The sequence below is a fragment of the Anser cygnoides genome, chromosome 7 (genome assembly GCF_040182565.1).
Source record: "Anser cygnoides isolate HZ-2024a breed goose chromosome 7, Taihu_goose_T2T_genome, whole genome shotgun sequence".
NCBI classification, from domain to species: Eukaryota; Metazoa; Chordata; class Aves; order Anseriformes; family Anatidae; genus Anser; species Anser cygnoides.
In genome coordinates this window covers 17,102,319-17,129,670 of record NC_089879.1, presented here as the reverse complement: position 1 = coordinate 17,129,670, position 27,352 = coordinate 17,102,319, and the positions used below count along the sequence as shown (strand labels likewise).

The following is a 27,352-nucleotide window of genomic DNA, read 5'->3' as shown; positions in this document are numbered from 1 at the left end:
AAATAAAAACATCCTACATTTTTTTTTTCACAACAATGTCATATATACTAACCAAACCTTGACTGGCAGAAGGAATATACGGTAAAGTATGATATTTCTATGTACAGAATATAAAAGCTACTCTTTTGCAGCAAGTGATCCTAGATGAATTACTTCAGGCCTACATAGTTAATCTTACATGTTACGGGGGAAGAGAAAGGTATAGTTTAGCCTTCCTCTTTCAGATTAAGAGCATAGGCAAAGAATAATGGCAAAGAAAGCTACCCTGCACTTTCAGACCTGCAGTCATGGTAGTCTCTGAGGGCCAATGAGGAAATCAAATGTTCAGTTCTACTAGCAGGGTTGTTAAAATGATGGGCAGGGCCTATGCACAATCTAATGTCAAGATAGTCTAGTAGCTTAAATATATCTTGTCTGGTGTCCTTACAGATGATTGCTTAAATGCAGATGATTTTGTTTCTCCATGTCCTGAAGGGCCAGGATAATGGAGCAGTAATTCGTTTGCCCATGGCTTTGACAGGTACACTCTTTGCTGGGTTAAAAACTGGCTGGACAGCCAGGCCCAGAGAGTATTGATGAACAGAGTGAAATCCAGCTGGCAACCGGTCACCAGTGGTGTTCCTCAGAAGTCTGTGTAGGGGCCCAACCTCTTTAATATCTTTATTGATGATTTGGATGAGGGAATTGAATGCACCCTCAGTAAGTTTGCAGATGACACCAAGTTGGGGGAAGTGTTGATCTGCCAGAGGGTAACAAGGCCCTGCAGAGGGATGTGAACAAAGGCCAATGGGATGAGGTTCAACATGGCTAAGTGCCGGGTCCTGCACTTTGGCCACAACAACCCCATGCAGCGCTACAGGCTTGGGGGAGAGTAGCTGGAAGGCTGTGCAGGGAAAAAGGATCTGGTAGTGCTGCTTGATGCTCGCCTGAACATGAGCCAGCAGTGTGCCCAGGTGGCCAAGGAGGCCCACAGCATCCTGGCTTGTATCAGGAATAGTGTAGCCAGCAGGACTAGGGAGGTGATTGTCCCCCTGTACTCTGCTCTGGTGAGGCTGCACCTCGAGTACTGCGTTCAGTTTTGGGCCCCTCAGTACAAGAAGGACATCGAGGCCCTGGAGCGTGTCCAGAGAAGGGCTACGAAGCTGGTGAAGGGCCTGGAACACAAGTCCTGTGAGGAGTGGCTGAGGGAACTGGGGTTGTTTAGTCTGGGGAAGAGGAGGCTCAGGGGAGACCTTATTGCTTTCTACAACTACCTGAAAGGAAGCTGTGGGGAGCTGGGGGTCGGCCTCTTCTCACAGGTAACTAGTGATAGGGCTAGAGGGAATGGCCTCAAGTTGCGCCAGGGGAGGTTTAGGTTGGAAATGAGGAGACATTTCTTCTCAGAAAGAGCAGTCAGGCACTAGAATGGGTTGCCCAGGGAAGTGGTGGTGTCACCGTCCCTGGGGGTGTTCAAGGAAAGGTTAGACCTGGCTCTTAGGGACATGGTTTAGTGGGAGACATTGGTAGTAGGGTGATGGTTGGACCAGATGATCTTGAAGGTCTTTTCCAACCGTAATGATTCTATGATTCTATGCTTCCTCCTCATTAGCACTGGTAGCAAAACTGTGTTTCTCATACCCTGTGAGTACCCTCAGGGAGACAGGGTACACAGTCCCAAAGGGCCTTGCAGGTTGGAAAATGTAAGCTGTTAAAGAAGTACCTCCTTTTAAGAGGAAAGACAGGAAAGTGAAAAATGCTTTTGAAAAAGAAAGGAGGGATCAACCAGCACAGAAACTGGGAGAAAGACCAGGAAGGAGTTGTGTTTGGATAACAGGATGGGACCAGAATACATGGCTGAATAACTGTGTATGCAGATCTAAGATGTTGCCTCCAGAGGCTGCACAACTAAGTAAATTCACTTTGACTCAGTCTGCCATTGCCATATATAAATTAAAAAATAAAAATAATTTTAAAAATCAACTGTATTCTCATAATTCATAAAGAAATGGCTGCTTTTCCTTACTTCTTTGCTTAGACATGATAGTTTTTCTAGACTTTTTGAAGTTTCACAGTAGAGACCTTTTCCTCCTGTTAGCCTGAGTCAGCACAACTGCCTGCAGTGCTGTTAGGGACCTGCTCTAGTAAGTGTAATGCCCTTTTTCTCTAGCAAAGGGAATGAAAGCGTCACACTCAGCATTTTCTGTGTCCTGGTTTTCCTTCCTTCCTTCACTGATGGGACAATCCATGTGAGAGCTTGGGGTGTCAGATACCACAGTTCAGCACCTTCAAAGATCCTGACAATTGCTCTAGCAAAAAGCAGTGGTTAGGCCCCAGAATCTCGCATTTGAAAAAGTACATCTCCATCAATAAAGGAAATAATTTTTTTTTTTAATCATAAATATTCTGTTTTGTTTAAGACCACTGTGCTACTGATAAGTGTAAGGATTTATTCTGATTATGCCCTGCTGTGGTCAGGAAATAGTACCTCTTTAGGGATTAGAAAATTACAAAATTAAAAATGGATGTGGAAGTGAGTGCCTGCCACACTGGTACAAACAAGCTGGAAGGGGCCTTCCAACCACCAGTTTTCAGGCCTAGATTGTTAAGTCTTTTTCTTATTTCCCTGAAAAATATCCTTTAAAGTGTTGTAAGTAGTCTTTTCCCTTCTAGTGGGGACAGAACCAGGCACCACTTAGGGAGGAATGGCTGACCCATGCAGGAGGTCAGGGCTCTGTGGAGCAGCAGGCCTTGTCTGGTTGCAGTGCCGCCATTTTGTTGAGCCTGAGGAGAGCTGAGGGGGAAAAACATGGCCCCACAGTGCCCCTGTGGGCATAAGGAAATGCATGTGCTTGCCCAGGCTGAGGCAGCAGGGGTATGAAAAGTGATAGGGAGAGGGGGTAGAGACATTTAGGGTGGCAGAAGAGAAGGGAGAAAGCATCTAATTCAGGGAAGAGCAGTAATGAGAGCTGCCACAGAACCATGAAGCTACCATGAAGCTACTTTAGCGGTTTTAGTGAGATGGGGGGCGGGGGGCGGGCGAGGGGAGCCTCCATAAACAGCTTCATCCCTTTGTTCCTCAGTTGCCAGAGCCAACAATGAACTCAGAATGAGGGGCAGCAGTTTAATTACAACACCATGTATTTTCTACTTCAACTTCAGATTTTTAGCGAAAGCAGAAATAATTGAGGCATGTGAGTGAGGCCCACAGGACAAGTTTTTTTATCTTGAGTGAATCAATTTCTGGCAAAATTACTGACGTTTCTGTGAAGTAGACAGTACATAAGAATTTGTTTTAAACTTCTGAATTTGAGCACAATTTCTTAATTTGGAATTAGAGAAATGAATAAAAGCTGGAGAAATTTGGAATGTTGTAACTTAATTGGATCTTTTGTGTTGATCAGTGTAAGCAGAATATTCATGCAAACATACCTCATCTTGCAGTAAGGTTTTACTGTACTCTAGGTGATGTCTTTCTAAAATGGAAGAGCCATGAAGTTTTGCCAGTGGAGCAGCTGATCTGTTGAAAAAGAGACGATTTTTTATACTATCTTGAAGGCATTATTTTTTATTTAGGATTCTGATTCGAATGCTTCTGATCTGCATATTCAATAGTTTAATTTATATATTGACCACTAGTATGAGGCAGAACAAAAAACATGCTTGCTTGCCTTCATTCTTGTGATGGTAAAGACAGAAATTAGAGAGCACTGGGTGTTCAGTGCCCACTGACAGTCAAAGGAGAGGGCTCAAAATTCAAAAACTGTCTTTTTGAAAACGTGCCACTGTTTCATCTTGCACGTTCTCTTTTGCTGTTTGTTTAATCTACATAGTTTCTGTGTTGCTTAAAAAGGGCTTGTATCCATCATTCAGTATTTATTGTGTGGCATGGCTTTTGAACTGTTGTCTGCCTGTAATGACTGTGGAGCATGTCCCCTGTGATACTGATTCACTACAGCTGAAGCTAAAGTAATGGTATAATAGAGTTTAATTCCTCAGGTGCCCTTTGGCTCCTCCCTTCCCTCAGAGTCATTGTTTTATGAACTGCACAAGTCCTGACAGCTCAGATGTGTTCAATGTGTCTTAGCACATAGCTCAAAGCATCCCTCTGAGCCTTGGGATAGACTTCAAGAAGAGGTAATTCTGCTTCAGACTATGGCAGCGGGAAGAAGGGAGAAGTGTACTATCTACATTATAGGTGGTTCTGCATGTTTGGAAGCGTATTTTCCTCCTGTCCTCCATTGGCCAAAAAGTTAATTCCTGAGATAACCTAAGGTGCATTGGTATAGGCTACCTGTATTTTCTGCCAGCGTAGAGGAGGCAGACTTCCAGGCTGTAACAGCAAAGCTGATAGCTTTTATAAATAGCTTTACTGCGTATGACCTCAAGTAGAGGGCTTTCAGCTGGGGAAGACCACAATAGGAAGATTTTAAAACCCCTTAAACTTATTTGGCTGAGAGGCAGTCAGCTGAATAAGAATCAGTGTCTGTCATTCTCTTTCTCCTACGTCACCTGGAGAATCCCAGAGAATAATCAGAAAATCCCTTAACGTCACTGCTCCAGCATGCAGTCTGAAACTCCTCTCCTGGGCAGAGTGTGTCCAGGGGCAGAGAAGAAGGATGAATCATTCTGGAGATACAGCTGGTGTGAAATAGTTCTCCAAAAATTACGGCTATAATCTCCTGGTACACATGACATCCTGAGATACCTGTGTTCTCTGCCTAGCACACAGAAACAAGCCCAAATAAATCACATGAAAGACTAAAGGACAGATTGATCACTCTTAAGAGAGTACTTGGTCTCACCATGATACGTAATGTTTAAAGTAATATGAATTAGTATTGTTTCATAACAAAAACCTAGTATCAACAACGGAAAGATCACAAAGAAATCCTTTAGAATATTTTACACACTCAGAACGCAAAGGATCATGAATTGCAAAGCATAACTTCATGATGTGTAACGAATCCCATGGCAAAAAGCAATCTCAATAGTTCAGAATCCTGTATAATATGATGAGATCACACCTCAGGAAAGGACCTATGTCAGTCAGTAAACTCACTGGAGAGAACAAAAAAACTAGGCAAATCAGCCAGTAGAAAACTGAGAAAAAGAATGCACCTGAAATCCAGTCTTTTTTTAAGCTGGCCCTTGTCTATTCAACATCATGAATTCCTCTCCAGAAAAGTGATTTTGCCCTATCTTGAAAAAAATAACTCCAGTTAAGGGACTTTCTACTCTTTTTATTGAAGCTAATTTTATGTTACAGGTGGTGCAGAAAGAAAGAGAACACAAGTTTGATTTTGGATCTTGCTGGCCATGACAGATAAGTCATATGAATTTGTGTGCCATACTGTTGTAACTGTTTGTTGTTTGTTTTTTGTTTTTTTTTTTTATTATTTTAATTTTTTTTTCCTGCTGTAATATCAACAGACATAGATGTTTTTATATTTCTAGCCTAACTTCTGTTGTTCCACATTATTTTTTTTGTCTTCTTGACCTTCATTTAAATATTTTTTCACTTAAAAATGTTAGAGGCAAAATAATTCTTGTCCTTTTGATCATATTGTAGCAAAGCCGTCTCATTTGCATGAATGAATTCCTCTTACAGCACCTAAAACAATTTTCAGACTGGGGAGCTACAGAGGTCTGGCATGAACTCAAAACAACCGTAGTCCAGATATGGGCTTTTAGACATGCTGAAAGGCATTAAAGAACAGCAAAGGAGTGATGATTACACCTGAGGCTTGTCTCCCCTTCAGCCTTGGCTTGCTGCCGAGGACAGATCTGTGGCAGAAGCCCTTGCAGGTCCTACACAAATCAATTTGTACTTTAGACTCTGCAGGCTTCTGTGCTCCCACTCACTGCCAGTAATTTTGGCTTTGTTATCTCATTAATTTTCTTTTCTCGTTTTTCTGTGGCCTCATGTGCATGAGGCTCCACTACAAACTAAGTGTTGGAATCTTCTGTAGGATGAATGTCCATTCATGCTATATAAACTGAAATATCTACATTATGTTTTTCCATGTGTTGACATGTTTTTTTTTGTTTGTGTTTTTGTTGTTTTGTTTTGTTTTCATTTACCACTAAAAATACTTCATAGCTGTATATTTGAGTATTTGCACTTACTTCATCTGGTACAGGTTGTTGGTTCCTCTGTGATCAATGTCATGGCAGAAAGCAGCAGCAACCATGGCAAAGGCTTCTAGATCAGTATAGTATTTCTTTATTCTGCCTGTCTGTAAAAGAAAAGAAACAACTCTGAGTGTGCGCCTGCCTTGAAAGAAAAACTAAATAATGAATGTAAAGTTAATATTAGCAGTATTACCATCAGCAGAGTAAACATTGTTTGCCCCACATTGAATCCATGCCGCCAGTTGTGGTAAGTGATATCTCGATAGCCCTTTCTGACTGTGTACATCCATCTTGTAAGGACCTGTTATGATTAAAAGTGGTTGATACTGTGCTGCTAACTGAAAGAAAATTACAAAATTTCTATAAAATTAATGGAACATACTATAAAATTACTGGGGTAACATGCAAGTTCTATTAAATTAAACATGGCAGCAGCAAAATGTTCTTATGTAAATGTATGTTGATTTAATTCCTTCCACAAGTCACACAATTTCAGGATCAGTTTTAAGACTTTATGACAGATATGCAAATGCTTAAGAATGAATATTGTTATCCATATAATAATTAATCCTACTCATACTTAATATAGCTTACTTCTATATTAAAGTACCAACAGCCAGCTATTTTTGTTCTATCTTTAAAGAAACATAAACAAGATGAAAAAAAAGTCAGACCTCTGCTGGAACTTTGAACTTTTCAACAACATTTATCTCAAAGAACAGTCGTATTCCACAAGTTATGAGGCCATGCTCTGTAACGGGAAAGTCACTGAAGCGGAATTCATATAGTTCTAAATCTTTTGGATCAGGTAATTCTTCCTTCTGTTAGGGAAAGTCAAAAGCACAAGGATTTTTTATGGCCAGAACGATGTTGGGAAAATGTTCTTACTTCAGTGGAAACATTGCATAAGGACAGTATGTTTGCTTTATGGTCAAAGACCTCAGGTTTCCGTAGAATCTAATGCATATTAAGTTTTGAAACACAATGGTGGTACTGCTGTTTTCTTCTCCAAGAGAATAGGTAAAAGTCTTGGGCAGGTGGTGTTTCTGCCTACCCTGAATTCCAAAACAGTCAGTTGTGACCATCTCAGCAATTCCTTAGTTAGGAAGTCTCAGGCCTTGGTGGCCTCCCACTTTTACCCTGGTCTCAAAGCTGCAGTTCATCTTTTTCATAGCCAAAATTATTCAACAATACCAGCTTTTCCTAGTAAAAGTTGTTCTTCCCTATTGGATCTTACGAATAGTGATGGATATAGTGACCAAAAATGAGCTTCCTAGAACAAAACATTTTCCACATTAACTGTAGAATAAAATATAACAATTTTTTTATTTTTTGTATTTTTTTTAAAATTTTTTTAATTAGAGAAGACTTGCTTTCATGCTTACCTATCTATAGCCTTGCGTTCTTCTGGAGAGCCTATAGCCAAGCAAGGATTCCTGTACATTTTTAAACCTCTAGAGTGCTGGTGGTTTGTTGCTGTTCCACAACCAATTAGTCTGTCTAACCCTATCTAAATTAGTCTGTTTTACCCTGTCTGCTATGACAATCTCTCTTTGTGTGTGTGATAACCTATATACACTTCATAGAGAAATCTCAATGCTTAAATGCACAGAGTATGTAGTTTTCAGTTATTATGGCTTACTTCAAATCCCTTAGTCATTTCCTTTTTACTGCTGTAGTTGGTGGTGACTCTGTATTAGAAGCGTCCTCTGTAATTTAGAGCACCCTGTTCTGAACAACCCTGACCACTGATGAAAATGAGGGATCATTCCAGAAGCAGTGGACAGTATAAGTGCATTTTATTTTCCCCACATACTGGATTTTATCAGATGCTGGCTGGATGCTTTTCAAGGACTTTTCTCTCCCTGAAGTGCAGATACAGAGCTTAGGTCAGCTCTTCCTTGTACTAAAGAATGTCCAGAAAGCATTTACTAAATTCTAAAATTCAGAGGATACAAATGTTAAGAAGCTTGTATTAAATTTCAAGTTGCATGCATTATATGGATTCACATTGAATAGCCTAACTGGTAATAACAATATTAGCAAACTGTTCTGTAATGCTTTTCATTTGTACGTCCCAAAGCCTAAGGAGAGCAGTAGTATATTTTAAAGGATGTCTGATACAACACAAAAATAGATTATATGACCACAATTATTCCCTTCTGCCACATAGTCGATAAATGATCTCCTTTTTACAGATAAGGAAAATTATAACTAAATCTATTTCCCCGTCTGCATGTATTTCAACAAATAATGCTGAACATCCATGGAACAGCATTTCCTTCTCCCTTGGTTGGATTTTCCTTTAAATTTACTCTTCTCTGAGGTCAAGGACAAGGAAACCTGGGGCACTGGTGTTTTAAGACCCATTACTTTGTGAATCATCAGATCTAGAAACACCTGCTTTATCTCATTAACTATCTGGGATTCCAGGCCTTAAATAGGATAAAGAATTTGCATGTTGCCTTGGCAGTGCAGAATATATAAGACCTTTAAATATTTGACACCACAGTGTTGAGAGAACACATTTTACTTGCTTTCTGGAGATTTAAAAATTCATACCATTATTATTATATTTTTACATTTGTAGGCCAGCACCATCCTAATCACTTGCTGTTCTTCAAGTAGAGAGATTTAAGAATATTTATTTCTGTTTTCTTTAAAAGGTATGTGAAGCTACACAGGGACTGTCGATGTTTTTGTGTTTCACCACTTGCAAGCTGCGTGAGCATCTGTTCTGTGGGAGCCAGTAAAACTTTAGCACCATTGAACCCTGGCATGCACATATACATACCTACATTAGCAAATGTGGTGTAATAGGAGGAAATATGTGGCTGATATTGGAGGTCAATAGGCTTGTGTGTGTTTGATGTTTCTTTTTCAACCTAGTTCTATTTCGATCATTAACAGAGTGCATTTGGTGCTTTCCTGAAGCACATCTTCTAGTTTTGTTTTAGATAAAGTAAGACTTCTCTGTCTAGAGAAATGCAGGAAAATTCATGGGAAAGTAGGTTAGTTCTACTGGACACTCCTGTATGTGTTCTCTTACTCAAAATGAAAGCAACCTTAGATCAAGGTACCCTCTTTTATGTCCAAAATGAAATAAATATAATTATAGAGATAGCACCGTTCATGTGGAAATTTAATGGAGTTCAACACTTTAAATGTTTATTCATATGAATGTTTCTATATAACTCTGGTTATCCAAGTCTGTCAACACATATTTGGGACAGAATGTTTCCCTGGAGGTATCAGCGGGATGTGCACATGGAGGAACCAACAAACTTGAAGATGTGTTATTAAATTAAATTAGCTCTATCTAGCTTCTGGAACTGATAGATAATATCAATTATATTAAACAGAATTTATCTATATACAAGTTTTTCTTGTAAGGAGGGTCCATTACAATCTGATGTCAACATGCTTTCTAAAGTCAAATTTTCAGTTTATTGACTTACCAAAATCCTGATAAGATCCTTTTCATCACATTCTTCTATACTCTTTACATTTAATTTCTCTTTGTATTTCTAAAAAATGAAAAATGAACAACATACTCAGTTTTGTGTAGCAAATTTCCTACTTTAATTTTGTGAGTGTGGACAGAAACTCACCAGTATAGATTCAACTTCAGAAGGAGTGGCCTTTGTCTGGTACATAAGCATTTCCTGAGCAATGTCTTTTCTGTTTTCAAGTTTGTTCATTTTGTCATAAGTGTCAGTATTTAAAACAGACCACCCCAGGAATTGTGTAAGAGTCTAGAACAAAGCCAAGCAAAGTGAAGATGACAGCATGAAGATAAAATTGAACAGATGATTTGATTTTTTTTTAAAGTTCAGTTTCTGGTAGTGCCCTTTAAAAAGCAACGTGCAACTCTACCTGTTAGAGACCTTTACCTTCCATCAGCAGATTCTGTTAGACCCTTAGAGCTTTTAATGATGTTGTTTGTCTCAACCTATGTAACTAAGGGCCCATAGTCTCATTTTGTATACAAGATGTTGAGGCTTATGGGGCTTAAGATAGCTGGGTGGGCTTGAATTCACTGTGTGACGTCTTATCATGCCAAAGTGCATGAACTCTGAGTTCGTGCTTGCAGGCATGATGTCCATTGGTAAGCAGCATGGCGTACTTGCTTACATGTGGCATTTGGACAATACCCTCAATCATATGCTGAACTTTTGGTTAGCCCTGAAAATGTCAGGCAGTTGGACTAGGTGAACTTTGAAGGTCCCTTCCACCTGAACTATTCTGTTCTGTTCTGTTCTGTTTTTTACCCACTCACATTAATCAGCAGTGTTGACCATCATTAAAAAGTCAAATGACTAAAAATAAAAATTACGCCTGACTTTTGTTCGTAATTGGAACATAAATGATCTCATAAATTTTCAGGTTTACAAAGGGTAATAAAATTATCTGATTCTTAAGAAGCTGTATGGTGGAGAAGATAGTCTTTTGGTTAGATATTAATAGAATCTGTTAGAAATTTTCAGATATTATGAAATATGTTTTTACAGTAATATTTTGATTAGCATCATATTGCTCCTTAAAGCCTATAATCATATTAAGCTTACTTCAATGATCTGTTCATCATACTCATCAAAAGGTTTTCCATCTTTCCTGTTGTAAAATGTTGCAACTCCCACAATTTCTTCTTTTTTGTTGACAATAGGCAACGAGAGGACATTTTTTATAACCCATCCAGTCTCATCCACGGGTCCTTTCTGTAGGAAAGCCAGAGAGCAGGAAATATTGCATATTTCTTTGAAAGTAGTAGTACAGCTATCGATATAGGCAATGTAACATTAAGTCCCACAAATTACAAAATTGTTTATGTATCCAAATGTATAACTAATTGGTGGAAAACACTAGCATATTTTCCACAAAATTTATAACTCTTATCATCACTGGAATTACCTGAAATGTGAAATATTCATCTGCTGGTGCATTCATCATGTTACAAATCTGCAGTAGAAAGAAAAGGAGGCGTTGTTTAAAGGCAATGTAACATACGCCATGACTTGGCCTAACGTTTAAAGAAGGCATATATATTTTCTAAGGTAAAAACAGTCAGCAGCCTAGCTAGCTACAAAAAGTAAAACCATTCCTATTAATTTAATTGCGGTTATTCTAACATAATTCTGGAGTGCTTATAGCAAAGTGCCTCATGTATGATGCCTCAGGGCGTAAACATAAGGGTTAAGAAAGCCACTTTCATGCCAGTTTAAAATGGCATGAGGATTTGCAGAAATAAATAATCGAGTACTTACTCCCAGGGCTTCATCCTTAACTCCTGTTACAAGTGCTATAGGATTACCAATAACTGTCATTCACCACGACTTTGAATTACGTATCATGACTACACTATACGCCATGTTAAACTAGCGCTGTACTAGTTGGGAGCTACACATACTTTCTGGCTTACTTGGCCCACCCTGTGTTTTCCAACTTACTGCAAGAAAAAGAAAAATTTAGAACTGTGTATACAATGATTTTCTTACTTTTACATATTTTTATTTAACATAGTCCACACACTTGGAAAATGACATCAGATACACAATTTATTCATGTGATGTCACCATAATTGGCTATTTGTGCTGAGGGCTCATCTCCATCCAGACTATTGATTCACATGATTTCACTGGGGACCAATGACTTTGGAAGCAACACAGTATTTTTATAGAGGTATAGGGAGGGTTGTTTTGTTGATTCATTGTTGTTTTTTTTTTTCAGTCAGAAGAACTGCATGGATTAAAACTTTAAAGTTAAAAGTTTTTACTTTTGCTATGAACTTACAAATCCATTTTCAGCAACATATGTTGGCAATCCACTGATAAGACACCAGTGATCTGCTGGAGGTGACCTTTAGAGAGAGAATGAAATTAGATGATTTCTGAGGATACAGACACGTTATTATTCTATCCCAGCAATAAATCTAATTACCACATATTCACAGGCTGCCAATGAATACTCACGGAATAACTTTGATTTCTTCTTTTCCATGTAAAATATAGTCAATAATCTTATAAAAGTTGACTTCCTAAGTAAAAAGAGAAAAGCATGTAGGTGACATGGCACTCAACGTCAAAATTAAGATTCATAAAAAGAAAAATGAATATCCTCACTCTTCCATCAGGTGTCTTGGGGCCTTTGTAAGGCTCTGCCTCCCCCAGCCGAATTGGCCATTCATCATAGAACTCCTGGGAAAATAATACACAGGCATTAGCAAAAGGGAAAACATCAGGTCTGTCTTCAGAGATAACATGAAATCTGCCGATAACATTTTTCTTTCTCCGCAACAGATGTGTGGTCACATTTCAGACAAAATTAAGAAAACATTAAGGATATTCCAGGCAATAAATGTTAACCAGTAAATTTCAGACTAATATGAAGCTTATCTCTTCAATTGTACACTTTAATTGTTGTTTTAGCAAGCAGGTATTTATAAAGCAATAATCAGACTACACTTCTTTCCTTACTCAGATGGAATTATTAATGTGAAAAATTATTTCAGAATTAGCCCTAATATTTATTATGTACTTTGCCATGCTTATTTTGTAAATCAGTTAGATTTTATATGAATTATCCCAAAGTATTAGAAGGGACGGTATCTTTATATCTTGGAGAGGGGTGCACTAGAAATACGTAGAAAACTAGAAGGACAGACTTTATAACTTAAAGTTAGGAGTAACACATTTCTCACAGGTAGGCAAAATAAATATTACCTTCTCTTTAGTCATGTCCAGCAGACCAACAGAATATCTTTCACAATTTAAATACATTCGAATAGTATACAGTGCTTTGTGAAACTGCCGTTCTATGTCTGTTAGCTCTTCAAATACTTTGTTGGCAGACCACAAAAGCATCTATTTACAACAAAAGAGAAAGAGAGTAAATTGTCACAATGGTAAAGTGTTTTTAATGAAAAAAAAAAAAAAAACAAAAAACATATGAATGCTGAGCATTCCAGAATAAAAGAATAAATTGAACTACTGTAATAAAAATAAAAAACAATCAAAAAACAAAAAACAATCGAATAGATGCTGTTCTTACTTCAATAATCTAGTGAGAATATAAAATAGTGGGCATAATGGTCTCATTTAAAAACAAAGTATTATCATTAACAAATTCTTCTTTACCTGACTTCTTCTGGATTCAATATTGTAGAGGTATGATGTATGATGGTTTCTTAGGACCAAAGATATAAAATTGAGGTATTTTTTAAAGACCTAAAAATGGTTTAAAAGAAAAAAAAAAGTTTCAAATCAAGAAGTAGATTCACTCAGACTACTTTGTGAACTAACTGTGCTGTTGTATAACATTTGAGGTTATTACCTCTTCATCCTCTTTTGAGAACTCAGTGGCATTTAATTTGTTGAGAGCCATCACAACAGCAAGCACCTCTTTACCCTGTGTAATTGGGACTGCCAACATGTTGGTCGTTGTATAACCAGTTTTTTTGTCCAGAAAGTCAGAAAAATGGTTATTCTGAAAAGAAAAAAAAAATCAAAACCACAGTTGAAATGCATCACAGTTAGTTATCACACCAAAAGCAATTGGTTGTTGTATTTGATAATTTATGCTTGCAATGCTGTAAGCACAGCTTCACAGTGCAGTGAAGTGATACTCTCCAAAAGCATTACCATTAGTTATCACCATGTTGCAGAGTTATATCTAAATGCACACTTAGGCGTTGGTTATGAGTGCAGCTCCTGGAACCAAGTTCTGTGAAGATTTTTATTAGAATGACAACAAATTTGAGAAATTCAAAATATGGAAAAAGCTAGAAGGAGAGAATAACATGAATCTGTGGCTACCTAATAGTCTAATACATATGGCTTGTATCTAGGAGATTTACTTCATAGCTATGTTATTATTATTTATTTATTTTGTAGATAAAATGAATAATAGTATGCTATCAAACAATGTTAAAAACTGTATGTGGGATTATTTGCAACCTGTCCTGAATCTGTATGGCTAAAAATTCTTCTGGCAGAGAGGCAGCCCCAGCTGGCATACATCTGACTGAGCTATTTCTTATTCCTAGGTCTCTGACAGACTCCCATTCCTGCAGCTCCCACCCCAACTTGAATCAGAGGGTGTAGACCAGGGAGAGATGAGGGGACACAGTTGTTTTTGTTGTGATGTGGGATCTTGTGGGGTTGATACCATGTCACTAATGAAAGACACACAACTAACTATCCCTCCAGTTATCCATCCTTGAAGTTGAGTGCTGAGGAGGTTTTAGTAAAAACCATTCTTTTCATTCCGTTGTGTAAAAAAACACTGGGAAGATAGGTCATCTTTCATGGAAGATCATTTGAGATCTTTGTGGTGGACCTAAATGTCTCCTCCATGTTGCAGGATGCCATATACCAGATTTTCTGCTTTTATAAATTATACAGAAAACTACTTCAGAAAAATAAATAAATAAATAAATAAATAAATAAATAAAAGTTTTAGAATCAAGCATGATAATGCTTGTTTGGATCTTTCCTCTTAATTTCTTTTTTTCCCCTTTCCTCTTTAGCAAATGTTTCTGGGATATGCTGAATTGATAGTTTATCCAACCCTGAGAAGTTAGACTGGACTTTATTCTGTGTTCAAAATGTTAGGTTTATTTTTTTCCTTCAGTTCTTTATAGCCTTTAGATAGCCCATCATTCATACTTCCATTTTAGATTTCCTTCCAGGACTGTATTTTTGGGAAATGAATCAATGGTGTGGAAGTAACTCTGAAATGTGTTTTTCTGTATTTACTAATTGGTCTGCATTACAGAGAATTGATTCTTTTAGGGAAAGCTTGTATCATCCCCATAAATTCTCTCTATCATTCAATAAATCATGCTGTATTTGGGTCCCTGGAAAGTGTGGCCAGTTCCAAATAAATCCATTTATTTATAAATTGATGAGGTCCAGGTGAAGAGGGGATATTTTCTTTACTTCTGTCAATCTTTCGCTGAGTTGCTCTTTTCTCTTTTTCTAGGAGAACTGTATAGGGATATCTCACTTAACAGATATCTGAATCCCCGATCTGCAACTACTTAAAAGGGACCTGCATACACCAAGTGAGTTGAATCAATGGGATACAGCAGGTGAGTCTTAATTTGTTTAATTACTTCAGACTTAGGTACAAGTAGTGGTGCTTGGGAAGAACTTTGGTAGTAAGATTTCTGCAGGTAATAAGAAAATTTTAGAGGGTGCAAGTCTTTGCTAATAAACAAAAAGTTCAGTAACCACAAGCTAAGCTGAATAGTGCCTAGATAGTGCAAATACAGACAGATATAAATACCTCGTGACACATTGGCAGCTTTATCACAGCATATGCAAAGACTTCAATCACACATGATTTGCATATACAAGCAAAAATTTGTGCTTAGATTTAGACTTTACATTATTGATTATTTTGCACACAGCTGGCAGGGGGGTTTGAAGCCTTTATTTCCAATCAAGGTTTTAAAATATTTTCTCTTGAGAACATAAACTCCTTTTGATTTTGAATAAAATCACTTTTCACAATGTCTGGAAAATCATGTTCATACACAAATAAGCTCTGTAGTACCAGATCCAGAAGAGTATCTCAGTGTTCCTATGAATATATGAAGGTAGACACTTAGGTCTTATGAATCCAACCATCTTTTAGAGTGATGTTGTGAACTTTCAACTCTCAGTGAAATCGTAAAACAGACTTTTAAAAAAATGAGGGAAAGGCAATTTGTTGATAACTCCCTAACTGTAGTATATTTGCAAGCGTTTTCAACTAGCTCCATTTAAAGCTAAGATACATAGCCTTTTACAGTACCACAGTCAATTCTGTAGATACATGCCAAGATGTGCAACATGTCAGGGATTTGCACTAAGCTAAAACCAGCATACATGAATGGAAAATTGGGACCCCTCTCTGTGTTCATCTTTCTGTTATATAGGTGACAGAAGATGAATGGAGGGGGGGTTGGCATGTGACTGTGTTCTAGCCATTTTACTTGAAATGACTAGCTGATTCATTTTTTTTTTATTTTCATTTTTTTTTATTCTCTAAACCAGGACACCAGTTTTATCTCACTGAAACCTAAGAACACTACTACACGTTATTATAAACCATTTACCAATAAATTATCCATATAGTGCTCTATGTTTAGATAATTTGGCCTCGACATTTCAATTTCTTTATGTTCTATAAACCTAATCGCCATTTAATAGGTAGCAGTGGAATTTACAAAATCATAAATCACTGTTGTGAAAACAGTGTGATTACACCTCAGTAAAAGCGAAAAATCAGGCCGTTCTTTCTAGGAATATTGTTTATTTTCCTTGAATGGTGGTTATGAATAGGCTTGCTTGCTGAGACTATACTGTATCTGATTGTGAATTGTAGCTACACAGCTGTAAGTTTGTGTTAGTAATAGGGTAAAAATGAGAAAAAGTCGCTTCCCTGGGAACCACAGGCATTTCAAGAAGTAGGTTAATTTTCAAAGATTATGTGAGCAGATAATACTTTACAATTACATTGCTGTTGTGGTTTTTGTTGTTGTTTGTTTGCTTGCTTGTTTGCTTGTTTCAAAAATCAGTTTTACTTTATTGTTTCTAAAAAGTTCTTATGGAAGGACCATCTATAAGAAGGAACCATTGTGTCTTTCTTATTTCATGGTTTTCCCTCCAGATCTCAGTTCCTTTCTTATGAGCAATATGTTCATCTATGTTTCCTTTTAGCAGTCTTGAAAGACCTTTCTTTCATGACGAGTTCTGCCTTGTTGGCTGGTTTTAGATATCCCACAATTCTTTAAGCAAATTATGAAAAAGAGTTGTCCAAGATTTCTAAACTTTCACAGGTTTTATTCTATGCCAAACTTAATAATAATAATAATTATAATTGAAGATGATTGTTCTAATGTTCATTCAACCATCATTCAGTATTTAATAATGGAAGAGCGCCTTCCAGTTCATAATGTTATTTTAGGATTGACATCCTAGCTACACTGTGCTCCATAACACTGAGCTAATTCTTGAGCATTTCTGATTGGATTAATGGCAAAATGCAGCTGGAGTCAAGTGAGTTTGACACTACTGGAAACCTCCAGGACAAACTCCTCAGCATAATCACTCAGCAATTGTAAATTTGATCAGAAAATGCAAAAAATATTTTAAGTAATGAGTGTAATCATTGTTAATTTGGTTTCCATGGTACATACAAAGGTGTGTAATTTATACAAATTCAAGAAAGAAAGAGAAAGGGAGAATTCTGAAAAGCAACGCAATTGAAGTTGTAAAGGAATAGGGGGTTCCCACTTCCCAGTTTGGCCAGTCAGGGTGAAATCTCACTGTAATGGTTCATCTGAAGCGATAGGAACAGGAGCTCAGTTATTAGTACTGAGGCTTCTCACACCTCCAGTATACTTGCTTACTGAAAGTATATAAACTTGCAAGTTGCTTATTATCTGGCCCACCATCAACATCTTCACTACACATGTGGTTTGCTGCATTAGGAAATGAGACTGTCTCATAAATCTTTGCTTTCTTGACTGGGGGTCCTGCTATGAAGCACCATGATAATATTTTGTCCATGTCCCACAGATGACATTTACGCCTTGGTTTGCCATTATTCCCAGTTTTCACCGTTACTCCCATTCTTTCTTTCTTTCTTCTTGTGTTGTTTCTGAGTGATGTGTCTGTACCTTGCTGTGCAGCTACTTCCCCATTTTAAGTTTGGCAAAGTGCATCTGTTATCACAGTGGAGGAGAAGCAGTAAGACTTAATCCTGCAGCTGTGGGTAGACAGCCAATGCCTATTTTCCTCCACCTCTTTCCTCTGATGAAGCACAGAGGAAGAGGGACTTTCTGGGAGCCCTTGCAGTTATGACTACTTTGCTGCTATCCTCACAGTGGACTGCAGGTTCAGGGTTGGATAGGTCAGCTCAAACTGTAGAAATACATCATCCTTCAGTTGTAGGATGACCAGACGTGGGTCTGGAACACTACTAGAAGAGAAACCACAGGAAGTGGTGACATCAGGAGCCAGCATCACACTGTCATCATTATCACGTTTTTTTACACAATCTTTACATGTTTCTGTTTTATTTTCTGGTAGTCTGCAGTATTTTTTCCTCTTCCTGATATTTTGTTCTTCTACTGATTGTCTTGCATTGGCTCAGATTTTTCAAACTAAATTTTTACTGCTAAGTTGTAGTGCTATATTATTTCTGCTTATCCTATTCTCAACTCACAAATGTTTTTGTTTTGTAATGATACAATTGAATATGAAAGGAATATTAAAAGCATTTAACATCAGCTATGAAAATATAGTTCTGATTCCAAACCAATTAGTTAAATGATTTGGCCATTCATTAGAAAACATTCAAAAAATCATGTTTTGTCAGGGATGTAAGACAGCTGCATTTTTACATGTAGCTTACAGAACAAATTGACTTTGATATCTTCAAGATCATTAGAGTTTTGAAGATGAAAGTAAGTAGAAATTAGTATATATTTAAGAGCATTTGGTGGTTAAACTTCAGTCATGTCACTTCTCAATGCTTTTCCGTTTTCTGGCCATGGGTAGTGGATATTTTGCAACTTTTTCAAAATCAATCTGTATTACATTGTTTTAAGTTGTTTTTTCACATATAACAAGAAAATAAGGCTGAAGGGAAACTTTTCATTGTAATTTTTAATATTCGTTCTTCCTTCCATTTTGAGAGCTTTCCTCTTTTAACACAAGTTAATTCAAGATAAGAATGAAAGCTATTTGGGGTTGGTGTGTTTGTTTCCTGGAGGGCATGATTAATATAAACTTATTCTTATGTTAAAATACTTTCTTGAAAGTTGACTAAATCTTTGTCATATATTTGTACTCAATATAGCAAATAGTAACTGGAAAAAATGGAAATCTATTTCTCTGTTATAATAACAATCTGTTTATTATCAAGATGACAACATAAAATGGAGGAACAGATATTTACATGTACAATGCAAGTTCTTCCTAGGTAAAAAGCTACTTCTCCATTTTTTCCCTATGTTTACTTTTTCTTGGGATTGTTTCATTCAATTCTCACTGCTTTCCAAAAATTTAGGAAAGCAGTACTTCTGTAGCATTGTGTATCTTTGCCCTCATTTTTTCTAATCTTAAGAGTTTTGAATTTGTTTCTGAAGAATTTTCATATAAAGTTAATTTCACAATTGTTTTCTGGCCTTTGGAGCCTTATTTAACATCAGTGTGTTGGATACTTGGGGTTCTTCTCCAAGATCGCGTTGCTAGGGGCCTAGCAGAAGATGAGTTAAGAACCAAGAATTTCATTAGCAAGAGACTGCCATGCTACCAGCTCCACCACAAAATGATTCCCATTCTTCCGCCTTCTTCCTCCATAATCCTTTCCCTCTGCCATGTTCAGGTCAACCAGTTGTGTCATTCACTGGCTTGCTCTCTCCTGTGCTTTTCCAGTGCTCTATATTTTCAACGTGGATGTGCCTGATTCCATCAACCTCTTATTATCTTAGGATGGAGTCGATGATCATTGCCTGATCCCAGGGCCACTGCTGTGTGTTACCAGAATGCCTGTTTACACCCAGGAGCTGGACAATAGCTCCATGTCCAGGCCTACTCACTGCCACGTGGGAGTTCAAAGCACTGAACTGCAACACCACACTTCCTTTTGCTCTCTTCTCTTCCTTTTTCAAAAATTTTTAACTTGAATCTACACCAAACTGTAAAAATAAGAGAAGGTATGAAGTGTCTCTTTGTCTTGGTTCCAGGCTCAGGCAGCCTGAAGTCGAGGGATTCACATGTTCCCATGAACATGAAACTCCTGTCAGTTCAGACAGGCCTGGCATGAAAGTCTCTCCCACCTTTTAATTATAGAGAAGTAGAGCTCCCAGAAAAAAGGCTCATGCAAACTGAGGCTGGATCAGTTTACAAAGAGATAATGCAGGCGCTCAAAATTTGAAGTATTTAAGATGGTTTGTATCACAGATTTCCAGTAGTTACACTAGCTGCCACAATAATCATTGCTCTGGCTGCTTAATTCGAGTTGGAAATAGCAGAATCTCTCCACACTTAGGTCCCTTCGTGGAATTAATCCTAAAGCCTTATAATCTTTTTTTTTTTTTTTCCCACCACTTTATTTTTTTTTTCTCTACTATAATAAGGAACATTATTTCTTGAGATTCCAATCTTTAGGAACATCTTTGTCTTCACATATATCTGAATTAGAAGCAATAATGCAATAGTTTAAATGCGTGGTGGATTAAAGCAAATATATTATTGTCTTCATTGTTGGCTCTTACAAGCTGAGACTGTGAGATTTTAATTCCTTGGAAGTCATGTTCCTTGTCTAACTAGTTCTTAGTTTCATTTGGAAATAATACCTTAGGACAAGATGTAAGGTAATCTCTTCTTTATCATTTTGTCAGTGTTATCAGTTAATAACTAAAGGATAATAGCGGACATACCAAATCTTATGCAGTGTATCAATTTACCATGGAATATTTAAGTAGCATACTCTGCTAGGCCCTGGGAACAATGTGAGGCCAACCATCAGGGCAGTGGTCTTTCCTGGCCTCCTATATCTCACTGCTGTTAAATCCTGGATTAAACACTATTAGCTCTTGCAGTCAACAGGTCTGTAATCTTGTGGGGAGAGACTGTTCTTGCTACTAAGTTAATTATGGAAGGTCTGTATCTTTTCCTCTGCTTTTCTTTTCTGAAGCATTAGTCAGGATGAGGAGCTTCCTCACATTTATTGGTACTTTTCCAGGTTGATGGAGATAATCCCTAAAGAACTGGCTACCAGGCAGTAGAAGTGGGGTCTTATGTTTTTTTTCAAAGATTGATTGCTGTTGTGACCTTATGTTACATTCTCTCTTGTTATACAGGGGTGGTGATTGAAGCATGACGATGTCTCACTGTGGGTTTGTCAGTGTTGTCATGTATTTAAGACTTTAAAATGTAATGCTGTCTGGATACGGATTCTGTCAACAATAGAAAGTGGTTAGACTTGACATCCTTAAAGCACTGCAGGCATCTAGAATTATTCATTGTGCATTTTATATTCTGACAAGACATTAGGGGCAAAACTCCTCTCTGACTTAAATCTGCTTGTCAGAATTTGGGTAGCAGACGATCTAGTTTGACTGAACTGCAAACAAACTGATTTGACAAATAATGATCTTTTCCAAGAAAGTGTGATAAAGGCCTCAGTGGCTGTCTGTTTTTTCTGCCATGGACTGGTTATATTCCTTAAATATTACTGACTAAAGTTGCACTTCTGGATTCCTTATGAAGATAAAATTCTGGTGACAGTAGTGGGAGCTTTGCCTGTGTAGAAAGTATGGATCTGGACATGGAATTTTATTTGTTTTTACTTTTTATTTTTACAAGTAGGGTGGAAATGCTGTCAATTTTGAGAGCTTCGTGGTTATTTTCAAATAACAAACCTTGGTCCCAGAGAAGTCTCTGGGAGTTTTGATGACATCTAGTTATCAAATGTGGATGGATGGCTCCATGATTTAACTGTGTTTTTAAGTGTGACCTAGTGGCATGGACCTCATTAATCCTAGATAAATAAATGGATGCCAAAGTAAAAATGATCTTAGAGTCACCGAATAATAGCTGAATTCAGCAGACATTAATTTATGCATGTAAAACATATACCTAGCAGTACTGGATAGACAGAGAAGTACTCTTAAAGGTAATCAAATTACATTTATCACAAAATTTTTAACAAGTCCTGCTTCAAGCACAGAAATATTTGGGCAGCCCTGCCCTGGGCACCGCTCACATAATGATATTAAGAAGCAGTGCAGTGTCTGATAAAAGGCACATCTTGCTTGATCCGCCTGATCTTTCTCATGTAATCAGCCTTATGAATTTAGAAGGATTATCCTCCAATCTTCCCACATGGTGGTAAGAGGCAGTAAGTCATATGCTTCTTGTCAGAACAGCAGCCACTGAAGAAGGTGTCTCAGTGGTCAGTTAAAAATCAAGTGATTTGTTTTCTCATATCAGTCTTTTTACTGTTTGCTTCCACGATTCCTACTTACATCAGAGGTAGTTTACTGTATAGTGGAATGTTCTGTTCCCATAGGTTTACATTTTTGCTTGGGGTTAAGCTTTAAAAGTAGTCCTTTATTTCTTCGTCTGCCAACTTTTAACATGATAAAATACATTACTTTTTGTTAACTTCCAGGAAAACATAAATAACTATACTGTATAAAGACATTATTGCTTACATTGAGCTTAGGACACTGAGGTGGTTTCTATCTCTAAAATGCCCTAGAATTTTAAGTTGACGGTATAGTAAATATTGAGAAGACAGATATCACCTGGTATAATTATCTTAGCACCATTTGATTTTGCTGAGCTTCTCCACGTAAGATTAAAAGAGTTGAAGGTTAGCTGTTTAAAAAAAAAATACAACAATCAAAGCACCTTTTTGTTTCCCTCTGTATTTCAAAGCAGTTTCTAAAGCAGTTCTTATGCACGCATGTTTAATTTGTGTTAGGTCACTCACATTATTTTCATGTAATATTTGTAATAACCCCTATCAACATTTTAAAGAAGGTGATTCTGTGCAAATTCAACAAGAACTTTGAAAATGCCAGAGCAGCTCTGACTCGTTAATCTTCTTCCACAGATGGTTCTGAATAAAACTCTGGATCTGGACATACACTAAATTTCAAGCTACTTTAAATTCAAAGATAGATGTGAAACTGGACATACATGTTGACATCATCTTCGTTTGGGTTCATTCACCCCCTTAGAAGGAAGCACTTTCATTATGAAAACTGCAAATTACTTATTCTGTGCTGCTATACACTCAACTGAATTTAACAAGGGATAGTACTTGCAAGCCTGTACTGGAAAACAGTAGGAGCCTGCCTGGTTCAATAGAAACACAAGTATTCATTGGTCTCTATTAATCTAATGTTCTCCTTCCTTATTTCAGCAAATTATATTTCAGTTATTATGCAAGGATAATGGAACTATCTCACTAGGCTACATGATGCAATTCTACTGGATTTTAAACATATTCTTCTGTTGGCTTTCTCATGGTTTTGGTCTGGATTTCTGTCTCTGAGATGTTTTTGAAGAGTGATTCCAAACCACAAGCCCTGTGCAGGAAGGAAGCTAAGTGCATGCACGGAATCCCATTCCCCAAGAGAAGTCACTCACTTACCTTTTTCACATCAGGTATATTAAAAAACTTCTTGGTATGAGCAACCCATCCCGCTATCCCGATGTCCAAAGGAAAAACAGTCTCATTGTCTGGATTCACCAAATTCTCCTCAAAGGTGGAAGTTGGAGTGACATTGAGAAGCCTGGTAGCTACCTCTGGAATACCATTTCGGGAACGACAAATAAACATGCTACACCGATCAGCTGCCAGCAGCTGTGCCAACCTTTGCAGGGCTTTGTGCACTATCTTTTCCATAGTGCCTGCTTCATCCTGGATTTCTGTTAGCAGCTCAAAAAGTATGTTACACTCCTCCAGACGGGACATGTCTTTGAAGCTGACTCCTTCCTTCACATCTCCAGGGCTCACTTTAAAGATACTTCCCAGCACTTCTGCCCTCATTTTTCTGTCGAAATACTCCTTGGCAAACTGGGGATTGTTCTCCAAGTATTTTTCAACAGCATCTTTATTTACCTCACCCATTTTGGCTGGATTGTTCTTAGGATTTCTTTCAGAACTTCATCACCATCAAAGCAGGAGTGGTAACAAGAAGTTAGGTACTAGTACGAAAATGGTACTTTGTACATACTGTATAGCTATTAGGCATAGTACATTCTGCTTCCTCTGTGACTTCCAAGCCTTCTGAAACTCTTGAGATATGACAGAAGGCACTGGCTTAGCATCTTCTTAGTGTGAGATCTTGGAGACTGCTAATTAAAGAGATGTCAGGACACTAAACCCCTAAGCATTCTTAGCTCATAAATCCTAAGGGAGTCATTTTAGTATTTGAAAAAAAACAATGAGTTCTTAGACCTTTTAAAATTGATTGAGGTGTAGATATGTATACATAAAAGTTCTCTCCTTCATTCATAGTATATATATTGTACTATACACACAATTTTCCATTGCAACTTAATATGAGGAATTCCACTTAGATACTTAGCCCACATCATACACGTGGGCTGACATGTACACGTGTATTTGTGTGAAGTGCTTAAAGGGAGGAAAACAGAATGTTACAGGTTTTTTTTATTAATTGCAAAATTCAGTTTTCCTTCAGTTAGTCAGGAGACGATTGAAATTATATTGCTAAAAGTAAATAACTAACAAGCTATACATGCATAAAATGGGTGAAATCCTAAAGACCTTAAAACAGTCTGAGCTTGCTCTAGTAAAGAACCAGAATTTGACTCAGCACAGACAGATATGACTTATAAAACTTTTTTCAAGAATAGGTATATTCTAAATAAAAGAAAAAAATTTTTAAAAAGGCTTGAATACAAAATTAAGTTCAAAAGCCAGTCAAATTCTTAGTATAAATAAAGTATAAATGACCAGACAGGGTCCTGCAAGTAATGTAGTTTCTTCTTGTGCCTTCTTCAGGAAAAAGTGGGAGATCTCTGCTCTATTAAATAGCATAAAAATTGTAATAACTGACAGATTCCATGCAAAGAGGGAACCTTGAGGCTGGTCATAGCTTTGTAACACATTTAAAGTTTCTTACCTTTGGGAGCTCATGATGACTCGCATGAATTTTCCGTAAAGGGGGAGTGCAAAGAAGATGAAGTCAGGATCTTTTCGGTGGTGCCAAGAGGCAATGGGCCCAAAGTGAACCACAGGAGGTTCCATCTGAACATCTGGAAACACTTTTTTACCATGAAGGCAACTGAGTTGATGGAAGAGATTGCCCAGTGGTGTTTTGGAGTCTCCATCCTTGGAGATACTCAAAAGCCATCTGGACATGGTCCTGGGCAACCTGCTCTACGTGGCCCTGCTTAAGCAGAGGTGTGGGATCAGAAGTCCCTTGCAACCTAAACCATTCTGTGATTCTGTGAATGGAAAAGGAATGATGAATATTGTGGTGAATTTTAGGGACGAACATCCCCATGGCTACGTGGGGGTGTTTTCCTGACTTTAAACTTAGTGCCAGCTATGACAGCCAATGATCTGTGTTCACTGGAACAGATCCAAATACCAACACAGTAGTAGAGCTGCAATACAATTCATCTTGGTTTTGTTTGTGGCATCCATATTGATTAAAAAGAGCAGGAGATTCTTGGTGTAAGGACAATAGACCATATGCCCTTTGGCAATTCCTAATTTGAAAAGGGTCTCTATCAAAGTACAACTTTGTCATTCTGCTGGGGCCACAAGTGTGTCAACATCTTTTTTTTTTTTATCAATGTATCTAAAAATGATCAAAATGAGCAACTGGTGTTTCTTTGCTTGTTCTGTCATATTGTCTTACTGACTTTTGGACTTTCTACATAGTAGTTTATTTAAACTAGAAGGGCTATATAAATGGTCTGTCTCGTGTCCAGCTAAAACATTCTATGAAATGATGTTATGTAGAATATTTACACATTCATCTTTATAACTTGAGTGAAACCAACTTTACAAATGTTTGTCGTTCTTTTATATTGTGATTACTTTAATTCTATGAAATAGAGCAACCTGTCACTCTATGGGGGGAAAGTAAGAAGTGAAGAGAAGCAAGCTGACAGTTACTTACACTGTTTTTTGTTTGTTTTGTTATTGTTATTGTTTTTGAATTTGTTTTTTGTTGTTTACCTTTGTTTTTATTTGGTTTTATGGCTTTAGGTCTGTTTCATTTGTCACTAATAAGTATTCAATTGTTTAAGTGTTCATGGCCAAGTTGGAGGGGACTTTGAGCAGCCTGATCTAGTGGAAGGTGTCCCTGCCCACGGCAGGGGATTGGAAGGAACTAGGTTAGGGTTCCTTCCACCTGAACCATTCTATGATTCTAATAAGTTTATTTAAAAGAGGGGAAATAGCCCTCGAGAGTTCCATGGGTACAGGAAAGAAAGTCAGTTTGTAGTAACATATTTTAGTTCTGGTCACATCTAATTTTCCTTCTTCTTGCTGAGGCTAAGAACATGTAATGTTCTTGAGAATCATAAGGCATGAGCATTTGATGGAACTTTTACAAGCCCGTTATCTTTTACCCTTTAATAAAAAGTATCAATGAATAAGGATATGGGCTTACTATTTAGCTATAAATAAAGAATTTAAGAAATAACATATTATAGGTAGTGGTGAATGAACATTGTTAGATTTTCAAACAAAACAAATTTTTAGCAGTGAAAGTTCCATTTCATAGACTTTTGCAAGGACACTTTCTGCCACAAAAAATAAAAACATAATTATAAATTCAAGGATTCCTCCTGACCTCTAATGTTACCATTTTTGTACATAAAATGACATGTCCCAAATATTTCACAATAACATGGGTCTTCATTAGAAACTCCCTCATAATTCATCTTTAATTTGACCGTGTTAGTAACACACAATGGCTTGGACTATGATCTGAACCAGAGACAGTGTCAGCCGAGGTACATTCACAGCACTCTGGAAACTTCCCTGGAAACTTCTGTAGAGTTGCATAATTATATATGTTCGATTAATAATGCGTTTTATGTACTGTTTCAGTTAGATTCCCAAAATTACAGGTTCAGCATGATATTGTCATTCTGCTTCAAACCACACTGATTTGTTCATGATATTTTTTGTTGGCTAACAGATTCTTGAATTAACCATGACTTAAATCCTATTTCTTTGTGTTATGAAATGGCATGTACACAAATAGACACAAATGCACACAAATATTTTCATCTAGTTTAAAAAGTACTTGTATTGGTTGTCCTGGTTTTGTAAAAGTTAACATTTTTGTAAGTTTCTGTAAGGTATCTAGCAATTTTATTATCATGTGTGCCCATTTTCTTCAATATGAAAGGACACATAAACTGCTTATCATGGTTCCACCATATCTTCATTATGACCAGTGGTTTTTATGAATGATAAATTATGCTATTTAGTAATTTCATATTTGTCTGAGTTGTCCTATAATCATTCTTAAATAATCAAATAATTCATTTTTTCTCTTAATTAAGATTCACTCTTAGAATTGCACTCTTGCTGTTAAGTGGTTGTGAAAGAAGCATCAGAAATCAATAGAAGTCCTTTATGAAGTTTATGTCTGAAAGATGTTTAAGTTGGCTTTTTTCAATAATTGCTATACTAGTCATGTTATGTTTCATCCTGAACTCTATGTATATATTTATTA

The 27,352-nt window shown here is 37.2% G+C and overlaps 2 protein-coding genes across 5 annotated transcripts in view; one reads left to right on the top strand and one right to left on the bottom strand.

Moving 5' to 3' along the window:
- PDE6C (phosphodiesterase 6C) overlaps positions 1–26,351 on the bottom strand; it is a 33,795-nt gene extending 7,444 nt beyond the window's left edge. The window contains exons 1-15 of the mRNA XM_013191422.3: positions 23,272–26,351; positions 13,441–13,593; positions 13,245–13,334; positions 12,831–12,971; positions 12,231–12,305; positions 12,081–12,145; positions 11,902–11,968; positions 11,023–11,070; positions 10,680–10,829; positions 9,723–9,866; positions 9,570–9,638; positions 6,786–6,932; positions 6,305–6,412; positions 6,106–6,215; positions 3,409–3,496 (exon numbers count right to left, since the gene is read on the bottom strand). Coding sequence (XP_013046876.1) covers positions 3,409–3,496; positions 6,106–6,215; positions 6,305–6,412; positions 6,786–6,932; positions 9,570–9,638; positions 9,723–9,866; positions 10,680–10,829; positions 11,023–11,070; positions 11,902–11,968; positions 12,081–12,145; positions 12,231–12,305; positions 12,831–12,971; positions 13,245–13,334; positions 13,441–13,593; positions 23,272–23,751 — 1,935 coding nt within the window. The 5' untranslated portion in view covers positions 23,752–26,351. The remainder of the gene's footprint in view (positions 1–3,408; positions 3,497–6,105; positions 6,216–6,304; positions 6,413–6,785; positions 6,933–9,569; positions 9,639–9,722; positions 9,867–10,679; positions 10,830–11,022; positions 11,071–11,901; positions 11,969–12,080; positions 12,146–12,230; positions 12,306–12,830; positions 12,972–13,244; positions 13,335–13,440; positions 13,594–23,271) is intronic.
- Positions 6,781–27,352, top strand: part of RBP4 (retinol binding protein 4) — a 38,372-nt gene continuing 17,800 nt past the window's right edge. For 3 of the 4 annotated variants that reach the window (XM_067000990.1, XM_067000993.1, XM_067000992.1), the window contains exons 1-3: positions 6,791–6,919; positions 8,702–8,777; positions 15,091–15,199. In XM_067000990.1, the coding sequence (XP_066857091.1) occupies positions 15,186–15,199 (14 nt within the window). In that variant the 5' untranslated portion in view covers positions 6,791–6,919; positions 8,702–8,777; positions 15,091–15,185. Of the gene's footprint in view, positions 6,920–8,701; positions 8,778–15,090; positions 15,200–27,352 lie in introns of all 4 variants that reach the window. The other variant, XM_067000991.1, reaches the window with a different exon arrangement.